Source organism: Perognathus longimembris, chromosome 3 (genome assembly GCF_023159225.1).
Source record: "Perognathus longimembris pacificus isolate PPM17 chromosome 3, ASM2315922v1, whole genome shotgun sequence".
NCBI lineage: Eukaryota > Metazoa > Chordata > Mammalia > Rodentia > Heteromyidae > Perognathus > Perognathus longimembris.
Genome location: NC_063163.1, coordinates 89,277,308 through 89,296,233, shown reverse-complemented (window position 1 = coordinate 89,296,233; position 18,926 = coordinate 89,277,308). Strand labels below are relative to the sequence as shown.

At 49.1% G+C, this 18,926-nt stretch overlaps 1 protein-coding gene across 2 annotated transcripts in view; it reads right to left on the bottom strand.

Moving 5' to 3' along the window:
* Glt1d1 (glycosyltransferase 1 domain containing 1) overlaps positions 1-18,926 on the bottom strand; it is a 50,692-nt gene that overhangs the window by 28,387 nt on the left and 3,379 nt on the right. Inside the window, exons 1-4 of one of the 2 annotated variants that reach the window (XM_048343140.1) lie at positions 16,317-16,512; positions 11,413-11,561; positions 8,565-8,670; positions 3,860-3,911 (exon numbers count right to left, since the gene is read on the bottom strand). In XM_048343140.1, the coding sequence (XP_048199097.1) occupies positions 3,860-3,911; positions 8,565-8,670; positions 11,413-11,561; positions 16,317-16,384 (375 nt within the window). In that variant the 5' untranslated portion in view covers positions 16,385-16,512. Of the gene's footprint in view, positions 1-3,859; positions 3,912-8,564; positions 8,671-11,412; positions 11,562-16,316; positions 16,513-18,926 lie in introns of those variants that run through there. The other variant, XM_048343141.1, reaches the window with a different exon arrangement.

The following is an 18,926-nucleotide window of genomic DNA, read 5'->3' as shown; positions in this document are numbered from 1 at the left end:
TATAAAACCCCTCAATTTCTAGGGACCAAACATGGGCAGGAAGGCAGGGGTGGAGAGGGAGATAAGTAGCATGTACATTTCTATCAAGAAATTCCTCAGTACAGCTCATCTTAAATTCAAGACATCATTAAAGTGATTAGCTTCCAATACACAACTGACCCCTGGGATTTCTGTGTAGAGCCCAGGGGCTTAGGTGCAAGGCCAGCCCACCAATCAGACAGCCTGAAGAACCCCAGGACCTGGGGATGTGCTTCCTGATATCACAGAAACGGAGACGAGAGGTGTGTGGAGCCATGCCAGCTACCTCAACATGATCTGCAGAGATGACCGGACAGAAAGCGGTAGCCTTGCAGGAAGGACTCCACGCAGCTCCCCCGGGGGTTTGTGCACAACCAGCAGCAGGGTTAGGTGGGCACTCACACCTCCAGGGACTGACTGAGCTCACCTGTGGTGTGAGCTCTGCCTGGGGCCGCCACTGAAATTTGTCTTGCTTTCTGTGTTTTTTAATTTCAAAAATAATTTTTAGGAGTATATGTATAATTCTGAAAATACAATTGCTTCTGAGGTGTCGCCTAACATAACTACCTCAAGGGTGGCATTCTTTCCTTTACAAGGTGGAGAAGATAAATTGTGACCCAGAGGGCACTGATACAAATAAAAAGGACTGAAATGCAGTGATTGTATTCAACGTACACTATGTAAAAAATGAACTATGTAACCTGTGGGTAGGGATGGGAAGGAGAAAATAAGATAAAATTTAAAAAGAAAGAAAAATCTAAAATGATAATAGCAAGTAATTCACCTCAATGCTGACCTGAGCCCAGAGCCCGGGCGTGCCACCTGCCCCTCAGTCCAGAGCCCAGGTGTGCCACCTGCCCCTCAGTCCAGAGCCCAGGTGTGCCACCTGCCCCTCAGCCCAGGGCCCGGGTGTGCCACCTGCCCCTCAGCCCAGAGCCTGGGTGTGCCACCTGCCCCTCGGCCCAGAGCCCGGGCCTGCCACCTGCCCCTCAGCCCAGGGCCCAAGTGTGCCACCTGCCCCTCAGCCCAGAGCCCTGGTGTGCCACCTGCCCCTCAGCCCAGAGCCCTGGTGTGCCACTGCCCCTCGACCCAGAGCCCGGGTATGCCACCTTCCCCTCAACCCTGGGCCGGTGTGCCACCTGCCTCTCAACATGCGTGTTTCAATTTCATAACCACTTCAAGTAGTACTGTCACTTGTGGTTTTAAGAATCTTATAGATGAATTCTTGGATTTAGATGATTAGGTAAGGTTGGAGGGTTTTGAACACAGTAGGGGCTCAGTAAGTGCAAGTGGGCTTGTGGTAGGACAAGAAGCTGACACTGACATATACAACTTTATTATTATTATTTTGGTAAAAATGTTTACATTTCCTAGAAAGTCTGGTGAATTCAGAGAAAGCATTCTAAGCCTGGATCTGACCTGGAAGTAGCCACGCTCTGAATATAGTAATAGGCCTGTCTATGACACACAGTAAAAAGAAATTGAAACCCAAAGTTATGATGCTTCCTAAATCTCCACAATACATGCCTCACAGTGGGAAATAAACAGTGAAGCAGGTTCTTTAAACACCAAACAAGGACACGACTGCACAAAGCAGCAGAGCAGTGCTGCTCGCAACACAACAGGAGTGACAGACACACAGCCAGGGGTGCACTGCTGGCCGGGGAAGAACCCAGGGACTGGGCCACCACAAAGTGTGCATGGTACCAAGTCAGAGCCAATAGGAACAACCATAAAAAAAAAAATATGACTCGAGCCTCAGTTAAAAGCAGCTCAGATTAAAAGAGGTGAAACAAACCCATCTTTATTGAAATCCAATCAAACTAATTTGTATAGAATCCGTCAGTCATTAATAGATCAAAGTTGCCTCCCCCAGAGGCTGAAGGTGACCCCTGGGAGACAGAACAGCCCTTGTCTGGCCCACTGATGTTAGTTATTGCATTTCCCAAGTAAATGTTTCAGATGCCCTGAACCAGGTCCCTTCCCTGGGGCAGGCACACAGCTACAACACAGGGGAGACACTGAATACCTGGAGTTCTGGGGGGCCTGGCCAGAATGAGGAATTACACACTTGGGGCACAGTGAGTGTGCTGTAAAGAACTTGGCCCTGTGGCTTGGCTGGCGATGGTGATTCTCACAGGAATGTCCCTGTGTAGACTTCAGCTGGAGCCAGCCACCCTCCATCAATTATCCCAGGGTTGGGACTGACCATACCAGAAAAACCAGACTTATGATTCAGGGTGGGAATATTGGGTCAAGTAGTGTCAACCTGCCTAAGACCATTCATCAGTCACACCCACACATAGAAACTGTCAGCCACGCTGTACGCAGCATCAGTCCCGCTGATGCATAGAAACCCCAATAAAAACTGGGGACACTGAACTCAGTCAGTGTCCCTGAGGTTGAATGCACACCACAGGCTCCATCCTGGACATCTCAGCCTCTGGTGGGCTTTAATGTGGGTCCTTCCCCGGAAGGGGCCAGGCCCTGAGTCCCTCCTGATAGGGGTGTGGCCTGAGGCCACAGGTGGGGTCCACCAGAAGGCCCTCCCCCGTGCTTTGTAAACTTCTACACTACACAGCAGCATGGAGAACTGCAGACAGGGGTTAATAGAGGTATACTGAAGTTAAGTTCATGCATTTTGATTTATTTCCTTATGCAGCTACTATGACTCATGGTGACCAGGACAAGTGTGGAATGAGTACCTGTTACGCACACCTGCCTTCTCTGAGTCACCTCTTTCGAAGGTGATAAAGACAGCCAAGGGTTTTGGACTGGATTTTTTTTCCCCTCAAAATTACATTTACCATGGGCTGGGAATATGGCCTAGTGGCAAGAGCACTTGCCTCCTACACATGAAGCTCTCGGTTCGCTTCCCCAGCACCACATATATGGAAAACGGCCAGAAGGGGCGCTGTGGCTCAGGTGGCAGAGTGCTAGCCTTGAGTGGGAAGAAGCCAGGGACAGTGCTCAGGCCCTGAGTCCAAGGCCCAGGACTGGCAAAAAAAATAAATAAATAAATAAAAAATAAATAAAAAAATTACATTTACCTACATAAACTCCACGTAAATATATATTCTCATTTTTGAAATCACAAAGGCAGTAAGAAGCAACTTCCACCCATCTCCCTCATCAATGATTACTGAAATTTGATTCTGGTCTGATAATAATTGGGCAAAATGAACTCATCTGCACCTGTACCAAATAGGTCCTCACTAAAGCAGAAGGAAAAACTAAAATCCCAAACCGATGGTTCTATAATGAAAATAAAACTGCTCAAAACCTGCATCAGCAAGGCATGCTGAGCCCGGGTTCTCCTGACTTCTGCAGGCAGCACAGGCTTTCGGTGGCTTCCCACAACCTCCCTGAGAACTAACTCCCTTATCTGCCCCAGCTCCCTCCACCTGCCAAACAGAGCACTAGCAGGCAAGGCAATAAGTGAATTCATTTGCCCATCTACAAGGTCCTGACTCTCTGAAAACTCTTCAAGTAAATAATACCACCTAGAAAATTAACTTTGCCACCTGCGACTATGTGGCTCTCAGGTTTACAAGGTTGCTGCAGCCTTTATAAGACAACTTGTAACTCTCCCCATTTGGACAACATAAAGCGAACGCATAAAAGATTTAACTGTGGGGTTATTCCTGGCATTCAATGATAGCATCCAAAACACCAAGTTAGTGAAGGTTTGAAAGTATATACCCATGAAAAATAAACCAATCTATGGGAAATAGATGTCCACGCCAGGGCTGTGGATTCTAACAAAAGCGACCCTCGGTCCCCAGGTCTACCACTCCCCCAGGATGACTGACGAACAAGGTAACACAGGGTTAGCACATACCCACTGCGCCTGCGCTTTCTCCTTCATGGACTGGGTGAAAGCCACAGCAAACCTGGCAAGTAAACAAAGACAACGGAGATAATTAGGCCAGGATTCAACCTGCAAAAACACCAAACAGCATTTGGGAACAAATGATGAGGGGGCAAAAGGGGTGAGACTCTACACTGAAAGTGCAGTCAGCAAAAATGATTCTGGGTCAGTGCCTCCTGGGCCTGATTGCGCTACCCACTTAAAAAATACACTGCATTTGTTTTTGTGATGGCCCAAACTTCCTATTTTTCTTGTTCCTTCCACTTAAGGACAGAGAATCAGGGATAAAATCAGAACCAGGACTCCCTGAGAAGTGGAGACATGGCTCATCCATGAGAGCTCTCCCCAGGGCTGGCAGTGTACCACAAGCCTGGAGAGAGGAAGGACAAGCTGCAGCAGCTGGGATCAGCCAGGATGCCTGGGTACAACAGAAACACGAGCCTACATCCCAACACGGTCCCATCATCACATGTGCTTGGCAAAAAATGTGCCAGTAATCCACAGAAACGTGGCGCCCACTCCTCGTGGGAATCAGGGACTGTAGAAAGACATCCCTCTTTACCAAACTGATAGTGGCTGGCAGAAAAGTCATCACTCGGGGAACTTCAGCCCATGCTGCTTGCAGGTGGCAGGGCAAACTGACAAACCAACACCTGTCTGACACGGGAATGGGGACCACAAAAGTACAAGGAAGCTCAGAAGACAACAAAACAAGGCAAGAAAGCCCTTGGAGCGGCAGTTGGAGAGCAAGGGCAGATGGAGGAAGTAGGCTTCCCCTCCGGTCACACCACTCATGGTCACTGCTGTCCACCTAGGGACCGGGGACTTCCAGAGATGTGCAGCCAGGGATGAAGAAGGCAAGTTAGGGGGAAGACCTGTGGGAAGCCGCATTCCCAAAGGGTGCCAAGGAAAGGGTTGGGGGGGGGGGGAACTGGCATGACCACCATCTTCCTGCCTGATACACTGATCTACGCATGCTGGCGGGCACCACACTCCTCTCTTTACCTCTCACCTCACTTTACCTCTCCCTAGGATAGAACATGCTAAGGGTCTAGCTCGAAGCTCCTAAGAGCACAAAGAAGGCAACAAAATACATTTCCTACAAACAATGTAAGACCACTAATACTGCACTTTGTCCTGAACATTGCCATTTCACATAAGACTTATCACTTTAACTTCTAATTGTGTTGGCTGACTTCTTCATTATAATTCAAAAAGAACATGGAACCACAAACATTCAGCTATTTTTCACTTGAGAAATAGCACATTCGCATAGTTCAACCTAACATATGTTACACGTTTTCCCTTACAAACTACTTTTTTTTCATTAAATTTTATTGACAAGGTGACATACAAAGGGGGTACACATAATAAGGTAGTGAGTACATTTCTTGTCATATTTGTTACACCATCCCTCATTTTTCTTTCCCTTCCCTAGTTCAGGTAAGTATATATATATAATATCCAGTGTAACAAAATCATATACAGTAACCATATGGGGTACGCCAAAGGAAATTCACCTAGTACATTAAACATAACGACAACAATAAAATCTTCCTGATTCCTTCTCTTAGAGTTCATTTTGCTTAGCCTCATCTTATATAATCATATGTACATAGCTGTTGAGCTATTACAAACTACTACTTTTAGGTACTTCGTTTTGTACTAACTTTCTTGTTTATTGGTTTGACCATGTTGAAATTTTCCATGCCAGGCACGGTGATACACACCTATAATCCCAGCACTCAGGAATCTGAGGTAGGAGGATGCAAACTGAAGTCTGGCCTAGGCTATATACTGAGTCCCTGCCTCCAAAAATAAAAATTAAGTTTTTCCAAAATGCACTTGCATGGTCCTTCACAAAATAATTCACACAAGGTTCAGATACTCTTTCATTTATGCCATTTTACAATTTTATCTTAGAAGCTAAAAAGCTAATGTTCAATGAAGATTAAATATGATACTGTAAAGGAAAAAGGCTTAAAATACTGAAAAGGTTTAAACACTATTAAAAAGACACTGATTTTTAAATGCATTTGATTACAAAAGAAACACTGAGCAAGGCACTGGTGGTTCACACCTGTAATCGTAGCTACTCAGATGCTGAGATCTGAGGACTGTAGTTCAAAGCCAGCCTGGGGAGGTTAAGTCTGTGAGACTCTTATCTCCAATGAGCCACCAGAAAGCCAGAAGTGGCACTGTGACTCAAAGTGGTAGAGTGCTAGCCTTGAGCAAAAGAGCTCAGAGACAACACCCAGGCACTAAGTTCAAGCAACATAACAACAACAAAAAAACCTGATTATAAAACTAGACAAATTCAATACTTTATCTAATAGAAAAGTGTGTTGTATTGTATTGGACAAGAAATCTATGATTCATGCAACTTTCTACTAACCTCGATCAATACCCCCCCCCAAATCAATACTTGTTTTAATACCAATGCAATGAATAATATGAATGGTAACAGTGTAAGGTGGATTGGAATTACTTCCCATCCCTGAGACTGTGCATTACAAACCACACGATGGAAAGGCAATGCATCTTTAGAATCCAAGGATAACATTAAGGAAAGCTGTAATGATGGTTGCTTTCCAAGGCAACCCCAAGGTGCCTTTGCTCACTGTAGCATGCACGCACACGTGCGCACAAACACACACACACAGAGTACATGAGTGCATGTGTCTATACTTTTGAAACGTTGTATTTCCATGGCATGTGTATTCAGAAAATACTCTGAAAGAATGAGGATCCTGAAACTAACGTGTCCCGTCACCATGGCATTGATAGCTGACAGAGACCAAGACCTGTGTTACATGAGAAAGCACCAGGAATGACCCAGGAGAACCTGGAGTTCCCTCCCTGGCGTCACCCCAAGATAGAAATCTCCCTGTTTCCTGTTAGTGCTTCTGGGCAAGGGAGAGGTAGGGGAAATGGTGGCTGGCAATTTATAGCACTAAAAATATATCGTCTGGTTTACTCTCTCTTTATAGTGACTCAAAGAAAGGATGCTCAGTCAACACCCCCTTGGCACCACAGAATAAGTTCAAGTTGCTCCAGCCTGTGCCTGCCTGAGATGGTCAAAGGGCTCAGAGGCCCCGCCTGCTTGCAGACAATTCGTCTGGTTCTTCATTTTAGATACACATCACCTCTACTTCATTCCATTTAATTCCCTCTTTTCCCCACATGAGTGTGGAAGAATTGGATTACTAGCACCATTTTCTTAAATTTTTATTGCCAAATTTGTTATACAAAATAGAGAGCTTGTTATTTTTCCTACTAAAACTTCTAGTTCACTCCAGAATGTTGAATACATGTTCTTTTGTTTTTGAAGTACACACTGTTGAAAGAGAGGATAGCAACCGGTTTAGTTCCAAGTTCTTAGCCAGCTTTTAGGAGATTCTAGAACCAGGTGATGGCATCATGTGACAGCGTCATCTATGAATAAAGCTGAGCAGTGGGAGGTGGACACAGAGACAGGAAAGGTTGAGGACAGCAGAGAGAGCCGGAAACAGCAGACCGGCTCCCCATGCAAAATCACGCTCTTTATGGGGTTCCTGGCAGGAAGCCTTCCTTCTTACCCTGACTCATGGGCCTTGTCTGTGGAAAGAAGACCTTGAGGGTGTGCAGGCCATGACCTGGCACGATGACCTGGCACTGAGCTGTAGTGACTCTGCTCCAGGCTGGGTTTCTGCCAGCCTGGCACAGCCGCCTTTGACAACTTTAACAACTCAGCAAACATGCAGGGAGCACAGATCTGAAAGGGAGTCTGGGCTGGTATCAGGAGCACTCAGTGTTCAGCAAGGCATAGAGACCTGTGTGGCGATGGAAGTATCTGGAGGGTGCTGGCCACGGCTGGCATCCGGAGACAGGGTTTGTATGCCATCCCTGCAATCTAAGGCTATGCTGAGTGACATCTGAGAGACACTCGCTGCAGCAGGCAGAGCCATGCTCAGGACAGGCAGCTGTGGTCCCTGGAAGGCTGGGAGCCACGTGTGCATGGAGGAGTAAGGGAGCCGGCTCTGTATCTGCTAGTCTCCCCTCCTGCAGACACAGAGCTCGGAGAGCTCCGCAGACAAGGGCCATGCCAAGAACAGCGACCTGGTGAGCCCCACGGCCCCTGGGTCCTGACTTGTGGGCTAATCAAGCTGGAATTTGCCTGTGTTGTTTTTACTAAGACAGCCACAAACTTTAGTCTTTAACCACAGGAGACCGGCCCTCCCCCCCCCCAAATGAATATCCAAGTTAACTGACATGTAGCAAAATAAAACTGTGTCAAACGAAAGAAAAGAGGGGGTGAAACTGGTTTTATGGGATAAGATATGAACCTCCCAAACAACTCTTTCCATGTCTTCTTGTTTCTTATTTTTTCTTTCTTTCTTCTTCTTTTTTTTTTTTTTTTTTTTTTTTTTTTTGCCAGTCCTGGGCCTTGGACTCAGGGCCTGAGCACTGTCCCTGGCTTCTTTTTGCTCAAGGCCAGCACTCTATCACTTGAGCCACAGCATCACTTCTGGCCATTTTCTATATATGTGGTGCTGAGGAATCGAACCCAGGGCTTCATGTATACGAGGCAAGTGCTCTTGCCACTAGGCCATATTCCCAGCCCCACGTCTTGTTGTTTCTATCTTTTCCAGATGGCTTTGTCTTTTGACAAAATTCTAATTTTCATAGGTCTTACCTGGCTTCCTCAAGAACTTTTCCCATCACTTCACTTTTTAATCCGTGGTTGGCATCTTCATTTAAGTCAGTCCCTCCAAAGATGACCCCAAAAGGAATGTGATGACCTGCAAAGCGATGACACTTAGGAGCAGAAGGGAGCTTCAGACTTGCCTCACCAGCCCAGCTCAAGCAGAAGACTAAAGGCCGAAGCTCCCAACACACAGTGACTGTTTGTAGTTGAACTCAATGCTGGGTGTTTCTGGAGATGGGAGTCTCGCAGTATAATCTGGGATGGTCTCTTTCCTCTGCCTTCTGCATGCTAGGATTACAGAAGTGCACCACCACACCTGGCTATGTTTTGTTATTAGTCTTGATAGTAGGTAATTCTCCTGAGCAGTAGAGCAGGTACTATTGTTGTTTAAAAAGAAAGAGAGAGAGAGAGACAGAATGACAGAAAGAGAGAGAGAGAGAAAGGAAGGAAGGAAGGAAGGAAGGAAGGAAGGAAGGAAGGAAGGAAGAAGAAGAAAGGAAGGAAGGAAAAGAACTAATGCTGAGATTAATCAAGGAAGCACCAGTCACCATTGTCAGGACTCTTTTTCCAATGAATTTGCTTTAACTTCTAACAAGTGGAAAATACTATTTATCACCATTTATCAAAGCCACGCTTATCATTCCAAGGAAATTAGTTAATCTGCAGTCATCAAGGTTTGTGACAGAAAAGGGGCCTCCAGATTTAGTGCTGCTGTTTATTATCATGTCAGCTGGCAGCCAAGGGGGGGGGGGGACAGATGTGGGAGGAGATCCTGACAACGTCTACCATGCATGTGCAGTACATGGAATAAGAAATCATGGATAGATTAGGAGAGCCTGAAAAGGGGGAGAGGAGAAGAGGGGAGGAGAGGGGAAGAGAAGGGCAGGGAAGGAAAGGAGGGGACAGGGGAGGGAGGAAAGTAAAAAGGGGAAGGAGGGAGGAGAAAGGAGGTCCTATTTCTACCCAAAAGAGATATTGCAAAACCATGTGATTAAACTTGTGCTTAATCAGTCAGCTGACCCCTCTGCTTCCTTCTTACATTCAGACCTAGAGCACCTTCTGACCTGGAGACTGGGAGGCTTCATGAAAACACACTGGGCCAGCCTCACATTATCCAGTGACAGTGTAGCACATCTTAGTCATGGTGTAGTGTAGCTTAGTACAACAGTGTTGCCTATCTTAGTAACAATGCAGCATAACTGGGCATACCTGTAGCACACTTTGGTAACAGTGTGGTGAATCTTTGTAATGGTGTAGCACCTTGGTCAGTAATGTGTAGCATATCTTAGGTGTAGTACTGTCTTAACTAGTTACAGAGTAGCACATCTTAATCAGTCAATAGTGAAGTGCATCTTAGTAGTGCCATCCTGTGTTTCAGTGCCAGCGTGCATCATGGGAATGTGTGGTGATGGTGCATTGACATAGCACATCTCAGAGCACAGGTGGGCTTCGGGTAAGGCTGGATACACTGTCATGTGTGATCTTTCCTGTCCTCCTAACCACACTTTCCATGCTTTCCACAAGTCAGGCTACACTGCTCAACTTTTAAAATGTTGAGCTTCCATAGAGAAACAACCAGGAATAAACAAGGAAAGGTTAAACCAAAGGTACCAAGAGCAGAAACACTGCAGCTCATGGTGTTCATTAAGTAGAGCAACAGCACTGATTTTCCTGTCTTGTGACAGGCTAGGGGGAGTTCTGTCCCAACTCTTGGAGGACCTCAACCTAACATAGGATATCTTGGTGTTTATTTGATGCAGAGGTCAAGAATGGTGAAATTGGGGGAGAGCCTGCGGCAATCCCACCATAGTAAAGGGGAGGGGTCCCTGTTTATGTGCTAGTACAGCGTGAACCACAGGGGCCTTTATAGATGGCCGTTTGTCAGTGCCACTCAAAACAAAGCCTGCATAGTGCTCTGGCCCTGCACTTAACCTGGGCACGTATGCCGGTGGTCTCACTCGATGCAGGGGGTGAAGGGAGGGTATGGTCAGAGAGATTCCAGCCCTGATCGGAACCAGTCAGCCTCGGCCTTCAGGCAGTCCTGCGGCTTCCTGCAATGAAGTGCAGGTTGAGCCTGCCTCATCCCCCAAATGCGAAACCAAGAAATGGTCCAAAGTCAGAAACACTCTGAGCTGACATGAAGCCACAAGTAGAAAATTCCACTTGCAACCTCACGTGACTAGTCACTGTCAGAAGACAGGGGCACTAAGAGTAAGGTATAAAACTGCATTCAGGCCACCTGTACAGTATAAGGCGTGATGATGACACAAGGAAAGCAAACCTGCACGCAGCACATCTCCAACCTTAGTGTCTCCATAATTTGCTCATTGACTAATGTACAGAATAAGAATGATCCTTACATTTGAAAACTAATCCTTAACTTTTGGAAAGTCTATATTGAAAGTTTTATTTTTTAAGACAATGAAAAAAATTCAGGGGAGGGCTAGGAATATGGCCTAGTGAAAGACTGCTTGCCTCGTATACATGTAGCCCTGGGTTCGATTCCTCAGTACCACATATACTGGAAAAGCCAGAAGGGGCACTGTGTCTCAAGGGGTAGAGTGCTAACCTTGAGCAAAAAGAAGCCAGGGACAGTGCTCAGGCCCTGAGTCCCAAGCCCCGGCACTAGCAAAAAAAAAAAAAAAAGAATCAGGGAAATACCCTCCATCTACTCAAAAATCTCAAAATAGCTCTGCTATGTCCCCGTGGTGGACAGGGGCTGTCCAGGCCCATGATGCCCTCCAGCCAGAAGCTGGGTCCTCGGGGCACAGCGTCTGTGTCCTCAGGACGCCACTGCTCTGGCAGGTGTTCCACCTCTGGAAGAGCGAGTGCTCACCTTGCAGGAGCCGTCCTCCCCTGTAGAGATGGAGAGCCAATGCTGCGTCCACGTTCTCGGCCATGATGAGGTCCGCGATGTCAGATGGGCTCTGGAAGTCAAAGGCATCTCTCAGCACGCACACGTGTCCTGCAGCCTCCAGGTGGTCCCTGTACCACACACAGAGCAAGGAAAGGGCAGAGAAATGCTGGTGAGGCGAGGGCACAGCAGGAGTTTCATGGACTCCACAGACACATACCTCACCGACCACTCTGTGGATGGGATCTACCCTAAACCGTGGGAGGTCATCACCAGCAGCAGTGGACACACGTTCAGCATTCGCCCACGCCTGCGCCTGTATCTGGGACCACGGCCTGAGCACCAAATCTGATTCAGGCTGGTGTGGTACTCTCTGCTGATTTCAGTGGCATGTGCTCCACCAGAAGCCTTGTTCTCCCCCTCCATTCCACCTCCCTGCTTGCTCCTTCCCTTGCCAGCACTGTGGACAGACTAAAGCTTCTCTTCAGGTCTCTGATGCTCTTTTCATTCCAAGGACTTCAAAAATGTGAGGCTCAGCTCAAACTCAGTACTGCCTAAGTAATTAAACAAGTAAATAAATAAAAACCACAAGGAACGGAATCTTTGTCCTGACTGAAACTTTTCTACAGCTGTTCCCAGATCCTCTAAACAACATGAGAATGGAGCCCCTATCTGCCCTGCCTGCTGAAATAACAATCAGCTGAGCACAGCCCTGACACAGAATCTGCACCCGAGACTGGCACAGCAATGCCCACCCCTCCAGCTGCTACCTGTGCCACCCTAGAGCTCCAGCCCTGCCCCCCCCACCAGCAGCACAGCCCACTCAGAATGCCGTCTAACTCCAGCTCCTCTCACACAACGCTGGTGGCCTGCTCCAATCACACAGCTCAGTTCTGACTTCAAGATACTCATCTCATCATTTCAGATATCCATCTCACCATTTCTTTCAGGGTCACAGCTGCATAAGGGACAGTCCTGCAATCACTCGGGGCTCTGGTTTCAAAATCAGCAAATAAATGATCACCAATCTGCTTAAAATGACCCTTGCAAATCTCTTCAACCATCTAGACAGCTTGATAGTACAAAATTTGAGTTCCCTTTTTTTTAACTTGGGGAATGTAGTTATTTTCTTAGCTGGACATTCGGTGAATTAGCTAGCTTGAATTTATGGACAATATTGCATAAAATCATACAGTATGACATGTGGATGTGCTGGAAGTGGCACCCCCCTCCCACACTCCACATCCCAGGCTCATGGGTGGAAACTTCACCTTCGCTGTGAGTCATTAAGACGATGGACGGGTGTTTGCAGGAGGGGCCTGTGGGAGGCTGGGACTGTGCAGCCTGGGCAGAGCCCTGGGGATGGACCACTGGGGACATTCTAGGAGGAAGCCAGGCCAGAAAGCACGCACACGTGTCCCCCATTCATCACATGATGTTCTGCACCTGCCTGGAGGCTGCCAACAAGAGGGCTCTCACTCACGCGGTCCCCAACCCGGAGGCTCTGTAAGGAGGAACTCCATAAACCTCTTCTCTTACGATGCCACCCACCTGGGGGGAGGGAGGCAGCGTGATGATAACCAGGAATGGACCAGCGTGGTGGGGCGAAGGCCTTTGGGGATCTCCAGCCCCTTCTGGGGTGTGTGGTGACGCTCCATCCCCGTATTCATTCTCAAATGGGAGCTTTCTCCTTTGTTCCCTCCTGTGATATAGGTTCAGTACACCGTGTTCTAACAACAATGCCGCCCAAATGAGGAAAAACTGAGTTGGAGCACTCGAGTAAGCTTGTACATCCCGACTTCACCATTTCCACAGTGGCGTCTGCCTCAGCCACTGGCAGTCAGTGACTCCACCCCCACCCCCCAGCTGCTGCTGTGGCCCCTGACCAGGTGAGCAGTAGGAAAGCTGCCCCCAGTCCTGCAGATCACTTCTGCCTAAGGATTCCATCCTACAGAAGGAAGGCTCCTACACACTTCTGAATGGAGGTGAAAGACTGCCACCCCATCTTCATGAACTACTGAGAAATAGGAGGCCAGGAAAATGTGTTGGCAAATGGAAAAGAGCTTGGATTCCACATAAAGAGAATCTGTTTCTGAGAGATTTATGACTTCTGCAGGATCGATACGGAAGAACACGGCAAAGAAGGCGGTTCGTGCAGATAATGAGATACACAGTAATGACCTGTTCTCATCTATTAAGCCTATTTTAGACAGCATTTCAGCACCTCCCTTTATGATCTCATAAATATTCTAAATAAAAAATTTAATCTTAATACTCTGTGGACCAAAATTCTAACCTCGTGTCTAGTTGACTTATAACACCTTTAAATTGCTCTGCCTTTATTCCTTCTGTCAAGTCATAATTCAACTCTACTAATAAATTCTTGGAGCACTTACTATGCCCAAGGAATTCTGATGGCTTGGCTTTTTTTGTTTTTCTAAAGAAAACTTTTCTTTTGAGAATGGAAACATCTCCCACAAAGATGAAGAGATTTTGGTGGAGCCAAGCAGTGATGGACTGAACACTTGAAGGCCTAGAGTCAAGAGAAAACTTTGCAGCTTTAAGTTGACTTCTTCCAGGTATTCTGCCACAAAGACAAAAAGCAGACACATACACTCTTCTGAAGAAGCACCAAAAAAATCTTTAAAACTTTCCCTCATGCTTTGTTTTTCCCTAGCAGAAAGCAGCTGTAATCCCAGCTCCTCAGGAGGCAGTGACTGGGAGGCTTGAGGTTGAAGGTCCTATCTCAAAACAACAAAACAAAAAACCCAGTTCCTTCCAGGCCCAAGTGGCTCATGCCTGTAATCCTAGGTCTAGACCCTGAGTTCAAGATCCAGGATTGGCATCAAGAGAAAGAAAAAAAAAAAGCTGAGGGTGGTGGCTCCATGCCTGTGGTCTCTGATTCAGAGGAAGCAGGATCACAGTAAGAGGTCAGTCCCAGGCAAAAACACAAGACCATAAAGGGAAAAAAACTGTGCAACCAAAAAGGGATGGGAACATGGCTGAACGGGTAGAAAGGTTGCCTGGGCAAGCGTGGATCCCTGAGTTCAAACTCTGGTAAGTGACATAAAAGAAAAAGAAGAAAGTAGCTGAGTGGAAAGGGAAAGTGTTGCACACTTCCTACAAGTGATCTTTGTAGTCCTCTCTTTCTGCCCAAGTTCCCTGCTCTGGTTTGCTCCGGTTGGACTAAGGTTCTCCTGTTCAGATAAAGCACCTTTGCCCCGCCTGTTCCCAGTGCAGAGGGAGCAGGAACACCACTGGTCCCAAAGCCTGGCTTCCTGGACACAATGTTGGCAGTAATGGAGAGGAATCCCTTCCACCCAGCCCTGAGCCAGCCCTCCTGTGTGCTCCCAAACCAAGGGAGCCCAGACCTTGGTTCCCTCGGAGCTCTACTGACAACACCCAATGTCCTCAAAATTCAGAGTTGAGGGCTTGCTGCATTGCCTGTATGGCCTTGAACTCCTGGGCTGGGGGGGGGGGGGGGATTCTTTGCCTTGGTCTCCTGGGTGCCTAGGATGATAGATGACCTTGCCTGGCATAGTATGAAGTTGCAATGACACATTTGGGTGTTCCAGAATACAACCATTTCTGCTCTTTTTAAATCCAACCTCAATCTAGCTCACTCACTCTGTTCTACTGGGTAAGGGGACTCTGGTCTTCGTTTTGGGCGATCAAAATCAGTTTGTAGCCAGATGCTGGTGGTTCATACCTGTAATCCTAGCTACTCAGGAGGCTAAGGTCTGAGGATCGCAGTTTGAAGCCAGCCCAGGCAGGAAAGTCTGTGAGACTTTCATCTCCAATAAACTACTCAGAAAAAAAAAATTTTGAAGTGGTGCTGTGGCTCAAGTGGTAGTAGAGCATTGGCCTTGAGCCAAAGAAGCTCAGGGACAGAGCCCAGGCCCAGAGCTCAAGCCCCAGGACAGACAAAACAATTAAAAAAAAAAATTTAAAGCCAGCTTGTTTTCTTAATAGTACCACAGTACATCTCAATATGTGGTACATGCCATTTACATACATACAAGCACGCAGTACACCTGGACTTAGCTCCTTACTATACCTGCCTTCTCCTCCTTGTGTCTCCATCCAACTTCTGACCACAGAAAGTGAAGGAGTCATCCCTGAATTGGGTTTCTGATAAACTAGCTTGGTAATGAAGGCCCTGTGCACGTTCCAGGAGAGGGTCACGTCCTCCCCTGGTCCCCAATCTGTTTAGTGACAGGAGCCCCGGGTGATTGGGGCCTGCGGGGGTTGCAGAAGCCCCAGCTGCAAAGTCTAACGGTGAAGAAGCAGTTGGGAAATTCTCCTATGAAGCAAGGCAGTTTGGTAAGAGAGGACCAGAGAGGGCCTGGGCGAGCTTTCCCCAGGCACCTGACTCAGGTAATTCCCTCAGCCAGCTAATAGGCCACGGCCAGCCAGGACCCAGGCCCGGGCAGCCAGGGATGAAAACGAGGACCCCAGCCTGCCCCGCGCCCCGGCGCCCCGTCCGTCCTGGCCCCGCAGGGACCCGGGAAGCAGGTAAACACAGTGCTCGCTAATGGCAGCAGCCGCTCAGCTGCGTGCTGAAGGGAGCCGGGCCGGCGCAGATGAGGACGCAGGAGCGGAGCGCGCAGCCGCACAGCACCCGGACACCGGCTCTCACCCACCCACCCCGGGGCCCGCGGCGCCCGCGCACGTGCAGGGCCCGCGCGTCCCCAGCGCCGGGCTTCGGCGGATCCCGCCCCGCCCGGCCCCGGCCGCTCGCCCCTCGCTCCGAGCATCCTGCGCCCGCCGCAGGTGGCCAACAGGGCCCGCGCCAAGGTCCGTTCGGCGCGCGGTGGGGAGCACCGGCTCCGCGCCCGGCCCCAGCCCGCCGCGGGATGCTCGGGCCCCGCGCGCCCCGCGCCTACCGGACACGCTTGGCCGTGACGGCGTTGCCCGTGTGCGGCCGCAGCACCGCCAGGAACAGGAGCCGCATGCCGCCGCCGCCGCCGCTGCCCTGGCCATCGACCGGGTGGCCGTGGGCTCCAGGCTCCGGAAGGCTCGGGGTTGGGCCCGCCGGCGCCTCCCCAGGCCGCGCCCAGGCCCGCAGGTTCCCGCTCCCTGAGAGGCAGCGGGCCTGGGGAGGGGGCGTCGGGCTGGGGAGCGGCCCCGCCGGGGGAGGGGAGGGGAGGGACAGGGGCGGAGGGGGGCGGGGCAGGGACAGAGAGGGGAGGGGGTGGGAGGAGGGCGGGCAGGGAGGGAGGGATGGGCAAGGGGTGGGGGGTTCTGGAGGGAAGTGGGAGGGGCCTCGGGGTCAGCAGAGTTTGAGGCGCGAGCTGGAGGGGAGGGGGGGGGGGGTCAGTTCACTCCCGTGGGGACCAGAGCCAGGCATGGCCACGTGTAGCCTCCGAGGGAGCCCAGGGTCTGAGAGGAGATCTGGATCCCAATTTCCACAGGTGCCGTCCAGGTGACCTAAGTCCCCAGGACCCCTGGGACTCAGTTCCAGTCTCTGGACAAGCATGGTCAGTTCCAGGTCCTTTCTCTGAGCCAGGCACAACTCCAGAGGGAGCGATTGTGGGAATGGGAGCCTGGGTGAAGGAGACAGGGAGCAGTTAGCCATTCTCCATTGGAGTAGAGGCTGAGACAACAAGGTCTCTGAAGCTCCCCACTCGGTCAGCCTGGCCCTGGAGCAGGGACTAGGGACCCAGGTTCCTCCCAGGCCCTCTCCAAAGGCCCTCCACCCAAAGCTGGAGCCATGGGTCTCCCTTGGAGACACCCACTGTCAGTCTGTTGAGGTGTGTTTGTAACAGGTCTTTGGATCACTAAAACCAGGAGTGCCTGGCATCTCTGCCTCCATTCTGTGTGTTGCTGTTCTGAGGTGCTGGCTTTGCAATCACACTGGGGTCCAGGAAGACCAGGTCTGTCTACTGCATAACCCATTATCACAAAGAAGAAATCAGCCTTTAAAGAACAGCAGAGCCTCACAGACCATCCCGATGAGGACAGCTGTCTATAATGTTCAGGACAGATCACCCCAATGAGGACAGCTATTTATAATGAGATCACCCCAACAGGGACAGCTGTCTACAATGATCAAGACAGATCACCCCAACAGGGACAGCTGTCTATAATGGTGTGGGGATCACCCCAACAAGGACAGCTGTCAATAATGATCAGGACAGATCACCCAACCAGGGACAGCTGTCAATAATGATCAAGGGATCACCCCAATGAGGACAGCTGTCTGTAATGATCAAGACAGATCACCCCAACAGGGACAGCTGTCTATAATGATCAGGGGATCATCCCAATGAGAACAGCTGTCTATAATGATCAGGGGATCACCCCAACCAGGACAGCTGTCTATAATAACCAAGGCAGATGACCCCAATGAGGACAGCTGTCTATAATGACCAAGGCAGATCACCCCAATGAGGACCACTGTCTATAAGGATCAGGACAGATCAATCCCCAACAGCTGTCTATAATGATCAGGGGATCACCCCCAATGAGGACAGCTACCTATAATGATCAGGACAGATGACCCTCAATGATAATGATCAGGTCAGATCACTCCAAAATGAGGACGACTGACTGTAATGATCAGGCTGCACTCGAGAAATCATTTCATGAGAACCAGATGCTCCAAGCTTGTGGTGGCAGTGAGAGCCTCTCTAGGATAGCCAGAGGTGCGATCATAGCTGGGCTACACCTCTGAGTGTGTCTCTGGAGTGCTATCATCCCTTGGCATCATGCCATGTAATCTTTCTCGGCCATATTTCTTTCCTAATATGCTCTTTCACAGCTTGGGTGTCTTGCCTGAATTATTCTCTCACAGGATGCAATCTTGAGGTTTTTAGCTGGGCTGACTTTGGGGAGAGCTGTGTGGACCACAGTGAGGGGCTAGGTGGCATCTGAAAATGGAGCCCATGTTCCCAGTTGGATGCCTCCTCAGTTGGAGCACAGATGGACCCTTCCTCTGAGAAGTCCATCCAACACACCTGGACAGTGAGTGTGGAGGGTATCCATGTGATTGTAAAATACTCCCAGGTAGTAAGAATTTTACAAAGATGCATAAAGACAGTGATGTCCAATAAGTTCAACTCATAACTCCTGAAACTGTCACACACCCCCCCCCCCAATATGAAAGACTTTCAAGGGAAGTCACCCTAGGACAGGTAGGTGCCCTGCCAGCTATGGATAATCTGTGGCCCCTGAATTAGCCTGAAAGGCCCTGAGTACTACCTGAGTACTAGCCCCCCTCAGCAGGACCTAAGCCCTATGACCCACTCATTCCTTACAGCAGAGAACAGGAAAGAGGTTTAAACTGCCTTTGTAGAACAATTAGATTCACATTGCCTCTCTTAAAAGGCCACTGGACCTTGCTCTTTTCCCTCACCTTCCAGTTTCCTGATAAGCAGGCCTATCCAGTCAGGTAATGTTTTCCTCCCTGTGATTTTTCTCCTTTACAGTCCCCCTACAGCTCATGAATTGTTGAACCGGACACAGAACTGCTCTCAGGGGACTTTGGGAAATGT